General features: G+C 41.0%; 1 protein-coding gene across 1 annotated transcript in view; it reads left to right on the top strand.

Moving 5' to 3' along the window:
* CBFB (core-binding factor, beta subunit) overlaps nt 1-18,665 on the top strand; it is a gene marked incomplete at its 5' end in the record, with an annotated part of 92,333 nt that extends 73,668 nt beyond the window's left edge. The window contains 3 exons of the mRNA XM_010004446.1: nt 3,168-3,284; nt 7,014-7,109; nt 18,236-18,665. Coding sequence (XP_010002748.1) covers nt 3,168-3,284; nt 7,014-7,109; nt 18,236-18,304 — 282 coding nt within the window. The remainder of the gene's footprint in view (nt 1-3,167; nt 3,285-7,013; nt 7,110-18,235) is intronic.
* Between the last annotated feature and the right edge of the window lie 424 nt (nt 18,666-19,089).

Genomic DNA, 19,089 nt, shown 5'->3' with positions numbered 1-19,089 from the left:
TTATGAAAAGCACATGGAGGTGTGGGGAGGATGTATAAAATGATAGAAATAGAGTTAATCTGGGGTTAGCAACAAAACCTTGAAAGAGTTACTCTAACAAAGACATCCTTTTCTCTATTTTTAATCAAATTGTATTGCTCAGTAATATTAAGGGGGAGAAGCTGGGGCCTTTATGGAAATCATGTGGCTTTTGCCTTTGCTCTCTTAAGTGTGACTGTCTTCAGGCAGCTTTCAGAACAAAGAATTCTGAAGGTGTTGTGTTTTTTTTAAAGGCAACTTCACACTGAGTTTTAAGGTGCCATAACAGATCATGTGCTTATAGACAAGAGCAGTAATTTATTAAAAAGTCTGTTAAGTTTGAAAATTGAAAGGGAACCAGCATAGCTTTATCTGAAAAGAAGGAAATATGTGGTTAAACGGCTACAGTCTTAGGTGGTTTCCATTCTCCAGAAAGAGGAGAAGGGGGAAAAGGAGTCTAAATTCCTTTTTCTAAAACGAAGGGAAAAGCACCAACATGCTTCTGTGTGTTGTTTTAATGAGAGAAGTTGATGCGTAAGCATGTGGTTTCAACATGAATGATACTGAATTTGAATGATCACACAGTAATTTCAAAACTCGGGTATCTTGCTAAGGAATGGATCCTTTCAGAAGTGAAAAACGTTTTATCATCTCAGGTTTGAAGGCTGCTGAATCCAGCTGGGTAAGGCTGTGAGGGCTCTGATTCAGGGCACTTTATCTCCACGTGCCGGCAGCTTCTGAGCTGCTTTCTCAGTATCTCAGCTGTTGGTCACTGCTGTGGGCAGATGCAGGGTCAGAAATCTACCTCGTGTCCTTTTTCCCCTTTGACTTCTTGAGACTTTTGCCAAATTTCCAGCATTGCTCAGGCTTCCAGGTGACTTGTAAGGCACATGAAGGACTGCCTGTTGCAGGCACTGAGCTGTGAGCTTTGCACGTAACACACAAGCAGCTGCAGGGACCTGGGCAGTGAAACATCCCCTGAAAGGAAGGGGTTAATGACAGCACAATATTCCATGTCAGAGAAACAAGATACTTCCTCTTTTCAAGCTGTCCAGAAGGAGATTTTTGTCATCTGTGGGAAGTCCTATATAGCTTCTGATGTCCCAGGCCTTTGTTGTGGGCCAGAAGGGTAGGGGAGGCTATGAAAGGTAAACCTGAAATGAAGATCAGCAAAATGCTTGTTTGCTTCTGCAAGAAAGTAATTTCAGCCTGTTCTGTCTTTACAGACCCAAAGTCAGGTTATGCTGCTTTTTTTTTCCCCTTTGGCATCACTCTGCATTCTTAAAAGAGAGTGACTTTTGATTCTAATAGCCTGTTTTCACTTCTAAACTAAGCACAGCTATTAAGCTGAAGGTGTGTACTTGATTTATTCTTGTGAGATGAATGAGTGAAGACTGTGCTGAAAGGGAGTAGTGTTGTATTTTGTTTGTTTGAAATGGTTAATCTTGAAATGAGGGCTGTGGGAGGTGGTTTCCTGGTAGTCCACCTCTTACTCATGCTCATTCTGAGCCTCTGCTGGCAGAGGCTGCTGGCCAGGAGATCTGCAGCCTGCATAGTGTGCTGTCATCACAGGAGACGTGGCTGTGATGACTTGCATAGCTAGTCTGTGAAAACAAGGACAGAAAAAACAGTCCCTGCTCTTCTTGGTGGAGACCTTGCAGTAGGAGAGCTGATACAAAGAAGATAAGCTTGCACGAACCTTTATTTGTTCATTATTGAGCTACTGTATGTTGTACAATTCCAGAGTATGGCTACTGGAGTATGGTACATTGTGAAAATCAAGCTCGGAGATCCAGTGTGCATTTTCTTTGGCAAACGACATTAGGGGTTTGTCAGTTGGTTGGATTTGTTCCCTCAGTTCTACTCGGGGATTAGTTTTCACGTTGTTAAGTGCTCAGTTTTACCAGCACAGCCTTTGCATAAAAAGGTTTATCTTCTTTCTGTCTCTTCTGCATCTCTTTTCTTTTTCTGCTTGAGTGACCCTGTCTGGTAAGTGTGGGTCTGAGCAGGTAGGCACAGCTGGGGTGCTTTGAAATGTGCTGTAACACTAAATATCAATTATACTTTGAGAATTTGCCAGAAGATTAATTTAGAGCTGTTAAAGGAGGTGCTGTATGAAAATTCCTATGCTTAGCTGGGCCACCCCTGAAGAGCAAAAAGACTCAAAAGGATTTTGAATGTCTCAGCAGTCTCTAAATCTGAAGTGTGTGCATGGTTTGCCTCTTTAGTTATTCAGTGTAGACAAACTTTTGTTCTTTAGGGGTTTGGCTTGCCAGGCAGCCTAAACTAGCTAGTTAAGTTTGATTTTCTTCACAAGTAATTTTGCTGGTTTGTTGTTTGTTGTTTTTTTTTTAAAGGCTGATGTCACTAAATATAGGGTGTCAAACTCATTTAATGTTGTATTTGCTTCTTTTTAAGTTTCCTGAGTGGAGATTAATCTCTGGTCTTTAGAAGAGGAAATACTTCTGCTTAAATCACTATCATCTGCCATTATCTAGAGCTTAAGCTCATGCATTATTCCTTGCTGCAGCTCAAGGCATATTGATGCTGTAGGTGGGTTTTGCTCATCTGGTGTTGCTGCTTTTCAAAAGCCTTTCACAACTTCTAGAACAGACACAGGAAGACTTTCTTATTTTTAGCCTGGTGTGTGTATAGTGTGTTTTACTGAACTCTGAACCAGTTTATAAATTTGAGGAGGGCTGAAACTGGTGCTTGTTCTTTGTTGGACGAGCTCATGTATTGGGGTCAAATGCAGCCCTTCTTGGGAGTGGGGAAAGCATGTGTGTGTTTAACCATTTAAATGTGCTGTAAAGGACTTTCCCTGTTCTGGTAAGCTGACAAGAACAGTTAACTGAAAGCAGTAATAAAATTCTAACCAAATCCTGGTGCATGACAGTTTGTAAAAAGAGAACACAGCTTAAATTCATTCCATCCAGTACATTAGGCAAAAGTTCCAGCACTCACTTGATTACAATGAATTCTTGGAAAGAAGGCAGGCAAAGCTGTTAAGCAGAGTCTCATGTTACCAGCTGGTTTGGATGTTCTTCTCAGAATACATATAGAAGCATCTTGCATCAGTGTTTTCATTGTGCAGGCATGTGTGTAAGTGCTTTCAAACTCATAGCATGTGTTTTTGCTTTTTATCTCAGGTGTACTTGAAGGCACCTATGATTCTCAATGGTGTCTGTGTAATCTGGAAAGGCTGGATAGACCTACAGAGACTGGATGGTATGGGCTGCCTGGAATTTGATGAAGAGAGAGCACAGGTAAGGCAGTCTTCCCATGGCTACTCTGCCTTTGACGTTTCTTCTTTTGGAAGGAAACTCTGTCAGGTAGTGATCCCGCATCCTAATTTGCTTGTGTTCTGGCTTTGAGTACAAATTCCAAAGGAAATTTACAATGTGGAAGTTCAAAAAGAGGTAGTTGTAACTAAACTAGTGTTTCAATTACATCAAAATATTAGGGACAGGAATTATCTAGAGTTTACAACTTTATGGATGGTTTAGCACTACTACTGTGCTGCAGGGTACTACTAGATTTTAAGGTATTTGAAAAACTGTGTCCCTAACTTGAAGCAATTTACATGGCAAGTCTGTTCTAGCTGTTTACTTTAGGTTTTTTTTAAAAGTAGCTTTTTGTTTTATTACATGTTGGGGGGAGGAGAAAAAGTTCTGTTTTTTTTTAATTTTTCCCTAACAGTGGTAGACTCTGCTCTTTTAAGGTATGGCAGCTTCTGAGAACTTCCTCTCTACCTATTTCCTACCACCACAGTGACTGTCTAGCAGCTGAATCTGGACACGCACAAGAACAAAGTAAACACAGAGGAAATGATTTTTTTTTCCAGTGCATATGACATATAAAGTTCACTTACACAGCTGTAGGGTTCCTTAATTCAGTCAAACTTTAGACAGATCATCTTTGCTTTTGAGGTGTAGCTTGGTAATAAAGCTACTAAAAGCTGGTGCACCAGGTTTTGTGTGGACTTCCAGACAGCTCACCTGTCTCTGGACAGAAGACTGGATGTAGTAACATCAGTTACCAGAGTTATGACCTAGAGTCTGTAATCTATGGTGAACTCAGCTGTTCATTTCTGTTGTTGATGATTGAGGAATGTTAGGATTATATGAAGGAAGGGTCCAAAGTGCTTCTGAGCACAAGGTTTTGTTCAGCATGCAGAGGAAAGAAAACAGACCTTTTTAAAATTTTGTTTCCCTCTCCAACTTGTTTGTTGGTCCTGCAGCATATGATTCTGAATGGTTAACTCTGTCCCTGCACTGGGCCATTTTCTAAGAACTGCTCTTGGAAGACTTCCTCTTTCACCCAAGTCCATCACGACTTCCCCTAACTTTTCTGGAAGCTCGAGTAATTCACTTTGAAACCCTGTTCAAGGTCTCCTAAATGCTGTGTCTTTTAAATCTTGGTGGCTTAATGAAATCAGAGCTTGCTTTATCTTTTTTTCTCCTTAAACTCGGGGATCCAAAGCAACTTGCTCATGTGAATAATTGAACTGGTTTGTGTGACACTGATTATTCCCTTTGTTACACTTTGTGTGGGTCATACATATGGGTGGGTATTGCAAGAACTTAATATTCACACAAACTGGTTCTGCATTTTACCTTTGTGTTCCCTTTGTGTCCTCTGGGGGGTTGCTCTTGGCAGCTGTGCACTGGAACTGGTAAAAATGAGGATGCATTTTCTGTTTCCACTGTGCCTCATCCTCAGCCCTCGTTTCCTAGGGATTTGATTTCCCTTTTAGTCTGATACAGCCAGTTGGTCACTGCTTAACAAGTAGGAGCCCTTTGATTCCACCTGAGTACCAAGAGCCCTCCTCTAGTCCAGGGGTGCAGAACTGAGGGGCATATTGATTAATTTGTTTCTGTTGAAGAGCTGGGAGTATTCAAATGTTATCTGGCCGTATGTATAGTGACAAACTTCGGGGTGCCTTCCCTCTCCTTAACCCAAGAAACTACTTTGTGCATTAATAAGACTGTGTTACTGTGACTCTGTTCTGGACCTGTGGGTTCAGTTTTTATCTTTTGAATTTCTCAATAAATGTTTTTGCTTGCCCTTGGATTATTTTAGCTTCCCAATGTGTACCCTTAAGAATTCCTTTTTGTTGTCTTCAGAAAGTGTTTGTGCACTGAGCATGTGATTTGTTCTTACTCTTGCTGGTGAGGCAATGTGTGCCCACCCCAGGAGTCATTGCTTGCTTGAGCTTTGAGCTGGAGTTGCCCAGCCAGAGTTGTTACAGGTGCGTCTCTTGTGTCCAGTTTGCGCTTCCCAGCGACTTCAAGGAGGTCCTTGGCCATCATCTCTGCTACAATAGTTGTAGCTAAAAGTCAGGGTGTCCCAAGGCAGACACAGGAGTAGCTGCACGCTGGTATTGCATGGTGGTTTTTATGCATCTCTGTGTTAGTTTGGGCAATCTTTTCCATTTTTCAGTTTTCTTTTTCCTCTGTCACCTTGTTTCTTTTTTTAAAGTGATGTTGCTGGTGGAAACTGACCTAAACTGCTGAATTTGATCCTAGAAATAACACAGAGGCCAGGAGAGGCTGAAGAGCCTCATGCTACGTGCAAGCAGTGCCTTTATCCTTCTGCATTATTAAGAACAAACTTCCTTTCCACTCGCTGCCTGGTGGCTCCGCATTGCATGAACGTTGAGATAGTTATAAAGGGCCAAATTCTCCTTTCAAAAATAGTAAGTGGTGTTAAAATGTGACCTGATTGGGAGCTTGGAGCATTGCCTTTCAGCGTTGCTGTGTGGAGTTACTGACTGTAACTTGTGTTCAAGTGTGTGAGGCCACGAGGGGCATTTCCCTCCTTCACTTCACAAAGCAGCTCCAGGGCCTGCGATTCTGCCCACGGCAAAAAAGGCAATTTAACATTCTCCCAGACCAGAGATGCTTTATCTTCAGTTAAAAAATGTATGCGCTTAATCCCTTGATACATTAAAATTTATTTGGGTTCTCCACGTGTTTTTTTTGTCCTCTAACAGTCAAGGTTAGGGTTTTAATTTTTTTAAAATCTATTAAAAGATTATGTTACAAGGTAACGTTTGTGTGTGTGTGGGAATCGTAAGGGGAGGTAGTAGCAAATATAGCTGAGGAGTTAGGAGGGGGGAGAAGCAATATCTCTGTTTTGTGGAACCTCTTCAGACTTCTCCATTCTCAACGTTTTAAGAGTCTGGTGGGGAACAGAGCCAACTATTTTCATTCTGAGGAAAATACGTGCTAAAAGTTCTCTAACACCATTTGTAGCCCTATTATTAATAGCTGATACATTAATAACACTTTCTTTAAAACCTTTTCCAACAGAAAATATGATTCAAAGGATTCTTTTAGCATCAATTTATTAAATCTATTCCTGTGCAGTAGCCACTGCTGAAAATAAAACAACAGGGCTGTTGAAAACCTTCAGCTTCCTTGTGCATTGGATGTGAACGCATGCGAGTTAATGGAGGAATAACTTCTGCACTTCCTAATGCATCTGAGTTTAAATGATACATAAAGATTATGGATGTTCATACTGATGCACCTTCAGAAGGGGAGTATTTATTTAGTTTGTAGGTTAGTTAATACTTTTAAAATGACAGAATCCAATGGCCAATATTTATACAGCAATGCTGGTGAACTCTTATCTAGATACACCTGTGAATACGGTCTTTAAAATTGCTTTTATAAGGAGAATAAAATATATCGGCTCTTTCTTAATTTTTAAGGATTCCTAGCTTTTAAAAACCTCAGCAATTTAAACTCCTGTTGAAAAGCAGTCCTTTGAAAATGCGTTTTAGTAGTAGCTTTGGTTCTCTCTGCTGCAGCGATGAAGGTGAGTATTGATTTCATTAACTTGTACTGGCATTTGCTGGAACTCCTCTGTGTTCTGGCAGTCTGTAGGACATATCTTTGCTGCCAAGTGGTTCCTAATACTCAGAAGAAACATGATCTGGTAGAAACGAGGGCAGTCTCTTGTGTCACCCTGTGTCATCTGGTTTATAGCAGGAGGATGCATTGGCACAACAAGCCTTTGAAGAAGCTCGGCGAAGAACTCGTGAGTTCGAGGATAGAGACAGGTCTCATCGGGAGGAAATGGAGGTGAGGGTTTCACAGCTGCTGTCAGTAACTGGTTAGTACTTTCCCAAAACTTTAGATTGTTTCTGTTTGTCTGTTTGTGCAGTGTGTTGTGTGTTTTCTGTTTGATGTTGTGATATGAAAATGGCAAAATGCATTGTTTTTTAACTCTAGTCAAGTTAATTTGAAATTTGGAAAAGAATTCTGATTTTTATCCTTTTTTTCCTTTCTGTAGAGGGCCTTCTCAGTGGGTACCCAAGCTGTAAGGATGCATTTGTTCAGGGAGCTGCCTTGTCTCTCTCAAAGGATACATTAATAGCAGAGAGAGGCATCTTTTGCCCCACACACTTCTCAAGAACACAAGAAAGGCTTCAGGAGCTGTGGGCACATAATTTTGTAGCTTGCTATCCTGTGTTATGGGAAATGTTACCAGTGAATTTAATCAGGTGCCACAATCTGCTTTCTTGTACAGGCTAGTTCTGTTTCCCTCTCACCTTTCCTTACTGGCAGGGAGTCTTGTTCTTCTCTTTGTTGCCCTGGTGTAGTTCTCCCTGTCCTGTGCTTCACTTCTTTAGGGCCCCACAGTCTTGAATCCTGCTCTTCCTTGATGAGAGCAGAAATTACTGGGATCAAGAAAAGAGGAGCCAGGAAAGGGAATGGAAACCAGCTGCTCTGAGATGTTAGAAAGGGAAGAGCTGTAAAAGGACGAGTAATACATATAGAGGGTTGGCAAGTTAAGGCAGGCAAAGAATAGGGATAAAGCAGCAACACTTTGAAGTTCTTTCCTCTACTGTTTCCTACTTTCTGCTTCACCAGTGCAGCCTGACCTTTCTGTAGGCAAATGTGATCATTCTGTGGCTGCTCAGGTTTTTAGAATATTTGCTTATATATTGCTAAGCTACTTTTCTTCTGGCATCTTTACTGATAACTGAGATGATTAGACAGGCTCTTCCCTTCCAAGTACAACTGGAGGACACTGACCATGAGATTGAGAGGGAGAAGGCGGATGCAGAGAGTAGTATCTCTCACTTTGAAGGGGTGCAAACTCTGGTGTAGCTAGGTGAGGTGTCAGCTGTAGCAAAGGTGAAACCTTTCCTTGGAGGCCTCACTGGGTCCTGGGAGCAGCAGCTGGATTACCTGGATCATTCTGTCTCTGTCACAGCATAGCTGGAAACTGCTTTGTATGTTTAGTTCAAAAGGCAGGCAGAAATGGCTTAAAGATGTTCATCTAGGTCTGTGTTAGCCTGCCTTAATTTTAACAACACAGTAGGAACTTTAAGGCTGGCCTTATGTCCCTGACCTTAATTAACTTCTAGCTGTTCTTGATTTATTTTTCCTTTAGTGCCTTTCTTTCTCACTCCTTGTTATTACAGAATAGAAGCTGTGTGCTTACTGAATGCTGAAGGTTAAAAAAGAATGAGGCTCCCTGAAATAACTTCTGGAGTTCTGTGAGAAATACTCTTTCCTCCAAGTGTAGAAAACACTTACTTGCAGCTGGGATGTGCAAATCCTCTTTCAATTAACAGCAAGATTGAGGTAATATCAAGCATCTGGGGCTTCATGGCAGACAAAAACACTGACACTGAGACACTAAAAGCATCATCCCTGGCCAGCTGCAGGAGCTGGATTCAATAACTTCTAAAGATTCTTCCTTTTAATAAGGCAACAGGCAGTTGTTATTAAATGATGTCCTTATTAGCTGCCAGTACCCACTTTCTCTTAAACCAACAATAGTCATTGTTCCAGCTCTAAAGCACTGGCAGCATCACCTACAGAAAGGAACAAAAGGGAAAATTACTGACTTGAAATATGTTTAAGCAGAACTAAAAACGTTGTCAAAAGGTACTTCAAATTTATGTGATGACAAGTGCAGAGTTTTAATAATTGCAATACATTTTGTTATGCATACTTTACTGTGCATGTTTAATATGTATAACCAAGAGATCTTTGACTTGTTTACTGGTAGTTCTATAATTGGTTTTTACATTTCAGCTTTCATTTGTGTGTTTGGGGGAAGACATCCTGGAATGTTTACAGATGAGCTTTTGCACTCTGAATCCTAGGACTGTATAAAAATCAGGATCTTTTTGAGGTGGGGCAGGGGAGATAGACTTACTCTGCATTCCTGAGGAGGAATCAGGTTTCCAAACCATTCATTGTTCTCCTGACTCTCACTTCAGTTGTGTTCTAATGCAGCATTCAGGCAGAATCAAATTAGCTTCAATCAGTGAGTACTTAGAGAAGGTGCTTGTGATCATACAGAATTCTCCATAGAAAGTAATGCCTAAATGTGCATGTGGGCTGTGGTTCGAGCCTGTGTTGGATTTCCCAGTGCTTATATGCTCAGCTTGGAAAGAAGGTGGGTCAGTTGTTGCCACCTGACTATTGCACAGCTGGCAGCTGTTAATATGTTAATCCAAACTGTGTTGTCCACTGCTGGTGTCACTTCAGTGGGTCAACTAGTACCTTTGGTTGCACTACAGATAGATGGTACCTGAGGGTTTCTATAGGGGCAGCTAGAAAAGGTGTGTTTTAAGTCTGCTGAGTGAACTTTTATCCACACAGATGGATAAAGCAAAAACTTTTTAAGATGATATCATGGTTTCTATGCCGTTCATCGTTAATAAAACTTAAACCTTTTCTTCCCCGCTAAGCTAAAGTAAAAGACAGAATTGCCAGGAAGAGGATCTCAGTGTTAATGATTGTTTTAGGAATTGCAACACTGTGTAAAATCAGGATCTTCCAGACAGTAGAATTACAGCTGAAATGCTTTTAATAGAGACCAGATTTTGCTTCAGTGGGGGAGGGAAGGGGAACCCTGCAATATTCTACCCTCTCCTATCCTAAACAGAGGCGCCAGCTCTCTGGAAACATCTATCCATCCAGAGCCTGGCAGCATATGAAAATGATCAGATTCACTTCTTTATTTATCCAGCTCTCTGTGTAGAAAAGATTCCCTATTCTGAGTCTTTCTGGAGACTTTTAAAACAAATGGTGTGTCCTTGCCTCAGAGTGATCAGTGGAGGTTGTTTAAAATGAGTTGTATATGGCAGTTGAATATTTACAGTGGGGATAGTTTGAAGGGGGGAAAATAGTGAGGGCAGTAACAATTTAACTATACTAATTTTCATTTCTAAGTATCCTAAAAAAAACCCCCACCAACCCTCCAACAAAAAGCCCTCAGTGCTGTCAGTTTTGTTTGCCTTCCGTTGCTGAATTCATGGGCATAACAGGTCTTTATTTTGATGTCTGTTCTTTGCATCTGAGGGAGGGTAGAATTGGTAGTGGTTGGTAGGTTATGCTTGGACTTCCAGCATTTATCCTATTTTTGTGCAATTACAGTATTCCTCTAATGTAAATGGGGTGTGAGTGGATTTACAAATTATCCTTGAAGTTTTTAAGAACCTCTTGAGTTGAGCTGTGTTCCATTGAATTTTAACAGTTCCATTTTTGAATACAAGACTCTAGTTTTTCTGTCAATTGATGCAGCTTAGTCACATCAGATACTGCAAATCCTGCCTCCCTTTTGAGGATTATTTTGTTTCAAAGATGCTTTTGAAGTCTGAGTGTTTTTCATTAATGCCTTCAAACTTAATAACCTGTTCCGAAGGCTTTCACTTCTGCAAAAACATAGGAATGCTGAAACAGTAAATGTTTAATGGTACACATGAAGAAGGACCTTATTCCCAGTTAAAGTCAGTTGTGAAAATAAATGCATGAAGCCTCCTAAGTTTAGGAACACTGAGCTACTTGGCAAACTTGCACTTTTTAATGGCTTCTTAGCAGTCAAAGGCAGTGTTCCCTGCACGACCAAGTATCACACCACAGGGAACTTGATCTGAGGCTGTTAGTTTAGGGGTGGATTCTGGACCTGGTGCTGTTGGACAAGTGTAGGAACTTTGAAGCATTTGGACATTTTCCTTTGCCAAACTGAGGAGACTGAAGCAGATGCTTATTTTTCACTATCTCTTTATCCCCTTGTGTCTTGGTCGGGAGAGTCAGTGTGAGGGTTTTCTTTGGTGTGGTTCAGTCTGAATGGCCAGAGTTTGGTGTCAGGGTGAGAAGAGTTCTGCAGAAATTCCTGGGAGGTTGCTGTCTAGACATGCTTGAATCCTCCAGTAAGAACTTGGGCTTTTTTATCCACATGCCACAGCAGCATGAAGCAAGATGCATTGCATTGTCCACAGTGACTTGGAGAGAATGAAACAGCCCCCAGTGGATGAAACTGGAATGCGTAGGAAGTCAAGACCCCTGTTCAGCCTAGAAAAGCAGCAAGTGCCTCCTGCCAGCCCTTCACTGGAGCAGAAGGGAAGAAGTGCTGTATTTGTAAGGAAATAGATCAAGAGAAGCAGATACTTTGTGCATGGCCCTGTGCAGGTAGTTTTTTTTGTGAAGGTTTGTTTTGTGTAGGTAAACTAATAACTTCAAAACTGGGGTGGTCTATTGGAGTGCACAGTTTGTCCTGCTCTGTTATCCTTGAGTTAGCTAAATATGCTTTACCTAGGGGTGGGTTGGATCTCTTCTCAGCTTTCTGACACAATCTGCTCAACCACCATTTCTCAAATGCCATATTTTTCTATTTTGTGTTCATTTCCCATGTTGCTGCCATGCTCTTTTATTTTAGCAAAACCATGAGTAAAGAGGCAGAGTGGTTTGCTCTTCCCTGAAACAGTCTAGTCTAGCAATTTGTCTGTTTGTGGTCTTGTGCTAAATATAAATTACATTAATGGCTAAGCAGAGCCATTTTAGGGAACTGCATGAAATTCCCATTTTAAAAGCCTTCATTTTGCTGAAAAAATAACCCACCCTGTTTTGAAATTTCTGTCTCTTCTGCTAGAAATCCCTCTCAATGCAAAGCACCAAAGAAACCCCCACCAAACCCCACTCTTAACATTGCTGGGGTAAAAACCTAAATTTTAAATAGTCCAGCCCTAGTTTTTTCCACATTTTACTGGGATTTATTTCTCCACTGTTTATTGGGAATTTGGAGTTGAAATGGGAGAGACTGGTTTCATTTAGTTGTGCACTCTTAGAAAACAGGATTCTGCTGCAGAATGTGAAAACTTCTCAATTGAAACAAAATTAAGTAATAGGACTAACTGTCCTATTCTTTCAAGGCTCTAGGCAGTGAAGTTATTTTCTGTTCTTAAAAAAAAAGATGAAATTACTAGTGTAAATAAATATAAGTATTTTTGTCAACTTGCTTCAGAAGAAACATAATGTTCCAATAAGATTTGTTTTCCTCATCAAACTCTTCAGCTTTTAAGTCTTTTTTCCTCAAAAATGAACTTGAAATGAGTTTAATTACTTCTTACTTTATGCACTCTCCAGACTGACAATTATACATAAATAGTATGACCTTTAATATACTGCTTTTTGATTGTGAAGGAAAACTAAACTTAATTCTTCACATGCAGTGGGTAGTTCAGGCTTGGTTTATGCTTGCATGTGTGTATGAGCATATATATATATATTTTTTGCTTATATGTAGGATGAATACAGCATAATTTAGAAGAAAGCATCAAGTTGTGGAAATGTGTTGCCTAAAAAGGTTCTCTAGTGTGAGTACAAGTGGGGCAGTAATGTTATAACTAGTTTGTTTCCCGACAACTTTAAATAGTTGGTGTCTGTGTAAAAGTGCTATGGGTACATATATCAGGAAAACCATTTCTGCTGCCCAGAATCAATGCTGATTGCAGGAGGGAGGAGATCAATCTTGCAAATCAGGGAATTCTGTAATATAAGCTGCTTCTTTCAGTCAATGAAGGTTAGAAAGGGGCTGAGCAGCAGAGGAATACTGTCTGGAGGCAATCAATATTAATTACACATTTATAACCTTTAGACCAGCCTTCAAACAATACTTTCTAAAAGGCAGCATTTCAAGCTTTTATGTTTGTTTTTTTTTTCCCCTCTTGGAAAGGACATTTTCACACAAAAGCAAAATTTACCCTCTGTTTGAGGCTCTGAAGAGCTCAGTCTGTCTCCATGCTTCTTCCTTTCTTGGCTTGCTGGTAGCTTAGTGCAGTGACCAGAATGATGTACCAGAATCTGTAGCTTCATTATGGCTTTTTAACAGACCTGGAACTATTGCAGTGAGTTTAAGCAAGAGAGTGCATCAGGAATTGGTGAGCACCTTCTGCCAACTGGGCTGGGTCGCTCTGTAGCTCTCCAGCAGCTGGTGATGGGAGAGCAAAGCCAGCCATGAACACAGTTGATGTGGTTTTAGTGAAGGGTTCCCTGTGCCTAGAGAGTAGGTGGTTGAAAGCTTGAAATGAAATCTTGGTGGAGGTGGGTGCTAAAAGATTTTTATCTATGGCCTTTGTCAAGAGAATTGTTTGCTTTGACTTCCAGTGAGCTCCAAAGGCAATGAAAATGTTTGCAGGAAAGAGAGCATTATGGATGGAGTTCATAACAATCATTCTACAGGAACTTTAGTCTTAACAGCCAGATCTCCTGCCAAATTTGAGACCATGTTTCATTATTTGCATAGTTTACGTGATACTTGAAAGATCAAGGCTGGTACTTCTTCCCAGGTGTGAGTGTAAAGTAAAGATGATCGCAAAGTGGATGTTGTGGCCAGCAAACAAATGACTCCAGAGTCTGGATCTAGGCTACCAAGTCTTAAGAGGTGCTGCAGTTAGTAGGGTTGGGGTCTTTTTGCTGCTGGAGCCAAATCTGTTCTGAGAAGTGAAGATGGAGAGTCTATTTTCAAGCCCCCCAGAGCTGAAAGCAAACAGGGTGCTGCTCCATCAGGGTACAACTACAAAGAAGTTTTTATTACATACAAGCTGTCATTCCTACTGTGTGGCAGTGGCCTGATTTTGCTGACTTCAGTTCTGGAGGAGGCTGAGCTTCCCCACCCCTGCTCTTCTGTTGAGTGGGTGAAATGGAGCAGAGGCACAAGCCAGCACTTCAACCATCCTCAAATCCCTGTGGGAGAGGCTTTTATTAACCAGCAGCTCAGAGAAGACTTTTCCTGAAGTGGGTCTGTCTCAGCAACACCAAGATGGAGGGGTGCTTGCTGGTAGCTGGTCATTTTCCTGACTATTGCTCTTTTTATTTCAGGGTTTTGTTGTTTGGGTTTGTTTTTTGTTTAGGTTTTGTTGTGTTGGGTTTTTTTTCCTGCCCTGCGGTTGTATGCTTTTTAGAAAAGTATCTGCAATGTGTTCTCAGTTTTGTTGGGTTTTTTTAATCCTTTTCAGGAGGCTGACAGTCCTTCTAAGAGAATCCAAATGTTCGCTGTTTAGTTTTTCATAACATAGCCTGATTTTTCACTTATTTAGTAAATTATAGATGACAGATGCCAAGGCACATCATGCATCTGCTCTGTCTCTCAGCAGTATGGAGCTGCCAGAATGCAATTAAAGAACTGCAGTGGAGTTGTCCGTGGAGAGACTTGATTTTGGCTACTTCTTCAAATTACATCCCTTTCCTTCCCTCCTCTTCTCCAGTGTCCCAAGTTCACTGCTGTTCCCATGACTTCACTGCCTCATGTCCACAGCTCCCCACTTTGCCTGCTGGGTTTTTTTAAGTGATTCACTGAAAGGGAGGGTCCTCTTCATGGCAACTCTGTCCATCCTCACTGAGGTCACCTCCAGCTTTCCCATCTCTGCTTTCTCAGAGCTGTCATGTAAACCACACGGTGGGACTTGCATTTTTTTTTTTTTACTTCACCTGGTAAAAGGAGTTGGTTTCTGTTGGAGGCAGCTGAACATGCCCAGGAAAGGGGGTCAGTACAGGTGCTTTTTCAAAGCCAACCTGAGGAGCTTTATTGGCACTGTTGAAAGCACAGTCAGCTGCAGTGTAGAGCAGGACTGAGTGGCTGGAGGAGGAGAGGGTGGTGTCTTGGCTGCTGGAGGAGCTGCTCGTGTGCTGCCTTCCTTATTTGCTATTTATTATTAGATCTGTTTTACCCAAGTGCCTCAGTAACAAATGTCAGTGCTCCAACATGACCCTTGTCTAAGAGAGTCACAGTTCTAATTATTTGATGACTTCAAGCTACCTAATTTATTAAGAAGAAAATTAATGCAATAGAGCCATTACTGCATCATTCTCTTGGTAGGACTTTTAGCCCACTCCCACAGCCTGTATTTAGGTGTGGAAAAAGCTCAGAGATAACAGGGTTGAAGAAAGAAGAGATGTGAGAGTATTGCAGGGATCACCTTTTATTTACCCATGAGTAGAAATTATCATGATGACTTTTCTCTCTGTTTTATTTCCCCTATGGATGAGTTCAGAGTGAATAAATCTACAGCAGCAATGCTAGAGGAGGCTTTGAAATGAGTTGAGTTTTTTTTGCCAGATATGGTCCTGCAATTCTTCCAGTTGGGTATTCTGTAGTCTCCAAGGTTAGAGGTTCAGAATGGCTTGTGGCCAGTGATAATCAGTGATAATTCCTTCCTTCTTGCAGAAGATTTGCATGGCTTCATGTGCTGAAAGCTGTGTGTGAATCATTTTGGGGTATTGAAACTCCCAGTGTGTCCATCACATTTAACTATTCAATTTCAGGGTATTTGGAAGGCAACTGAAAGTATTGCTTAAAACACATTCATTTTTTAGGAGAGTTCCAACTGTGGTGGGATCTGTGTACTATTTACAAGTTTCTCTCTCAAGCAAATATTTATCCTTTCACTAAATAGCAGATAAACAACATCAGAAATAGTTCTCCTTCAAACTTAAAATCAGCATTTGGCTGCAACTTGCTGAGGTAAGATGAATAACCAAGTGTTTTCTCATGACTCATGGCAGAGCCTTCCATTTCCCAGTGGCAAAGATAGATGCATCTTTCTTAATTGAAGCAAGTCTCCTTAATCTTGGAGGAGCTGAGCTCATGATTTGCTGGGAGCAATTCTGAGGCTTTTGCATGGCATCCTGAGGTGTGCCTTTCCCAAAGTGCAGCCAATCCTGCAGCCCAGGGGATTGATGAGCTCTGCTGAGAGGATGAGGCCCCAAATGGAGCAAATTCTAGAAACTGCCATTTTTTACATGTGTAAAAGAGAACTTTCAGCTTTCTGTAATAGACTGGGGAGAACTACCAGGTACTACCCTGCTGGTAGTTACACTCCTCCTGCACATGAGTGTTCAGGATCTTGTGGTGTCCCTTAGGAAAGTTGTATTTTGCCTGTTGTCAGTGGACAAAAATACTACTACAGCGTGCCTGCTGTCCACATCCAAAGGGCTTTCTCCTGTCTGTTACAGGAGTTTATTTTTTAGATAGTAGTGTTTCTGCAGGTTTTTTCATCATGCCAAGCACAGCTGAAGTTGTTGCATGCTGCGCACGTGTGCCTTGGCAGGGTGGTGACTGATAAAATAGTGCTTCACATCCATGTGTCCCTGCACAGCACAAGGAAGGAGGGTGTGTGAGGGAGAAGGGGCTGTCATTCCAACACGTTGCAGTTGCTTGTGTAAATCCCCACTGACTGAAATGCAAAATTACACCTTTTTCCACACACAGTAGTGTAAGATCCTGTAATGAGTGCTTTCAGTACACTGGAGGGTAATTTGTCATGCCTTCTGCATATCACTTGAAAGGATAAATCTGGTAGTTATTCAGTGGTGGCTTCTGCAAACTCCACAAGTAGCAATGAGGTCACGAATCATGTGGATTCTTTCATATGTTTTGAAAGAAAGGGCCACTTTAAGCAAAGCATAAATGCAACCATATGCCCATACCTTGGAGTCCTCACTGAAATTTGACAATAAAATTGCTGTGTATATGATTTGTTTTCAGAAGAAACTCAGTTGCTTTTGGAGCAGTAGTACAGCAGCAATTAACTTGCTGGCTTTTTCTAGTCAAGTGTCAAAATGTTTTATCGAGTACAAAATTGGTAACTAGATTGGTAGAAGGAAGATTTGGGGGAATTCCTGAACACAGTGAATGGTTTTGTTTCCTTTTAGAAGAAAGAGGCAGCAGTTAAAACCAGAAGAAACCTTGGTTATAATCTGTTCAATAGGAGAAAAGTATTCAAGGTGGAGCTGTTATTCTTTTGTCAGCCTGAAAACAGTGTGGAATTATCTATTTAGTCTTGGTTGAACAACCATTTTGTGTTAAGAAAAATCTTAAACAGCAGAGTTTATTTTTCTGTTGAATGAAAAAAAAAAGTGGAGGCTTTCCCTCATTAACTTTTCCACCATAATCTTGATAGTCAAAGCTGAATGAGTTAGCTTTTGGAAATATTGTGAAAATCTCCATTAAATACCATCTCCCAAGCCTCTGCAATCTGCACAAGTTGCTTCAGGGCTGCAAGGAAAAGGCCCTTGAGAACTTCAGCCCTTCAGTGCTGTCTGTGATCACAGCTGTTTGTTTTTGATGTGATTCCTCAGAAAGATTACTGAGAAATCTGTGGGTTTGTGCACCAGCAGTGATGCCTTTTGTCATGTTCCGAGTTACTCTTGCACGGAGGAGAAGCAGATTGTTTCCTCCAGTCAGAGGAAAACCAGAGCAGACAGAGCCAGGTTATCATACCCTGCATGTGTGCAGGTCGAGGAAGTAGATAGTGTCTTCCAGCATGATTGATACTACTATGATTGACCATCTTTAAATTGCCATCAACTCCAGCTGTTTAACAGAATAATTTCTTTAAAGGAGAACTGGTGTTACTTTATTTAATAGATGGGTGCAATTACACATCAGATTTTTTAATCAGTTTTCCAGGTTTTCTCAGTTATTTCTCTGGTATTACTAACTTCACAGGTGCACCAAGGAATAGAAATATCCTGCAGTAAAGCCCCGACTGTTAAGTGTTGAAATGTGTTCAATCTATAGACTAAATGATGCTAGTGTGTTGTGATGTTTGAAGTCTCCTCATTCCAGAAGAGGCTCAAGTCAGTGTTTCCCCTTTGAAAACACTTATTTGGAAATGATGTAACCTGGCAGAGCTCTGTGGCCCCCTGGAGAGAGGGTGGATCCACAGCCCTCCTGCAAGATTCCTGTTGGTTCTGGGGGATTTTTGAATTGCAAGGGAGGGGGGGAATTATTTTGATGAAAACCAACGTGTTGGTCACTGCTTGAAATGTCAAGTTGCAGCTTTATGATTGTTTATGTCATTAGTCGTGTTAATACACTGAAGAAGTGAACTGGACTGATAATTCTGAATATATATATATATATATTTGGGGGGGATGCTAAACCTGTGTGTGTGTTCATGCAGGCAAGAAGACAGCAAGACCCTAGCCCTGGCTCTACCCTGGGAAGTGGTGATGACCTCAAGCTGCGTTAAGGAAGAGCAGCAGGCACACCACGGGGCTGCTCACCTGCATTGCTTCTACCTGGCAAAGGATTGAATCCAAGACCAGAAACTGTGATACCTGGGATTACTATGGTCTGTTTCCTGACCTGCGGCAGGCAAAATCACCAGGAGCTGCCATGGTTTGCACTATGTTTATGTTACAATACCTGCATTTCCCATTTGAAGCATGTAGCCAGTGGCAATTGGAAAATTTTGGGTTTCTATGCAAACTTGTTTTGTTTTTTTTTGTTGGCACTATTTTAGTGAAATGGAAACTTATGCAGCTATAAAACCATTTTTCTCAACTGTAATAAAAATTGTCAGTCAAGAATAGGTCAAAATATTACAGATTTTAAACTTCTCTTTGTTTTATTTGTATTTTTTTTGTTGTTGTAAACTGCTGGAAGCCAATGCATTCCAAGCTTAATTTTTTGTTTAATATGGGCTTTTTTTTGAATTTTGATTGTCCTTATTGTGCTCCTGCTTTCTTTTAGATATGCATTCTTACCTATCTTCCAGTTTTCTTCTTCTCTGAATTTGCAAGACCTTCTTGAAACTGCTGCCCTGATTTTGCATTGTTTCCAAGCTAAACCCAGTGAGCCAGAGCTGTTGGAATCACTTTCCAAACTTGGTGGGTTTGTAAACCTTACAGTTGCAGTATTCTTTTCACTGCTAACAATTCCTTGGTTCCACTTTTTAAATGATTAAAAAAAACCATCATCAAATGTATATTTTCATGCATGAAGACATTCTGCCCCAGTATCTGTCCTAGATTT

The sequence above is a fragment of the Chaetura pelagica genome, unplaced genomic scaffold (assembly GCF_000747805.2).
Source record: "Chaetura pelagica isolate M959 unplaced genomic scaffold, ChaPel_1.0 scaffold449, whole genome shotgun sequence".
Classification (NCBI taxonomy): Eukaryota; Metazoa; Chordata; class Aves; order Apodiformes; family Apodidae; genus Chaetura; species Chaetura pelagica.
Note: the sequence above shows the minus strand (reverse complement) of the source record. Positions and strands in the feature narration are given on the sequence as shown.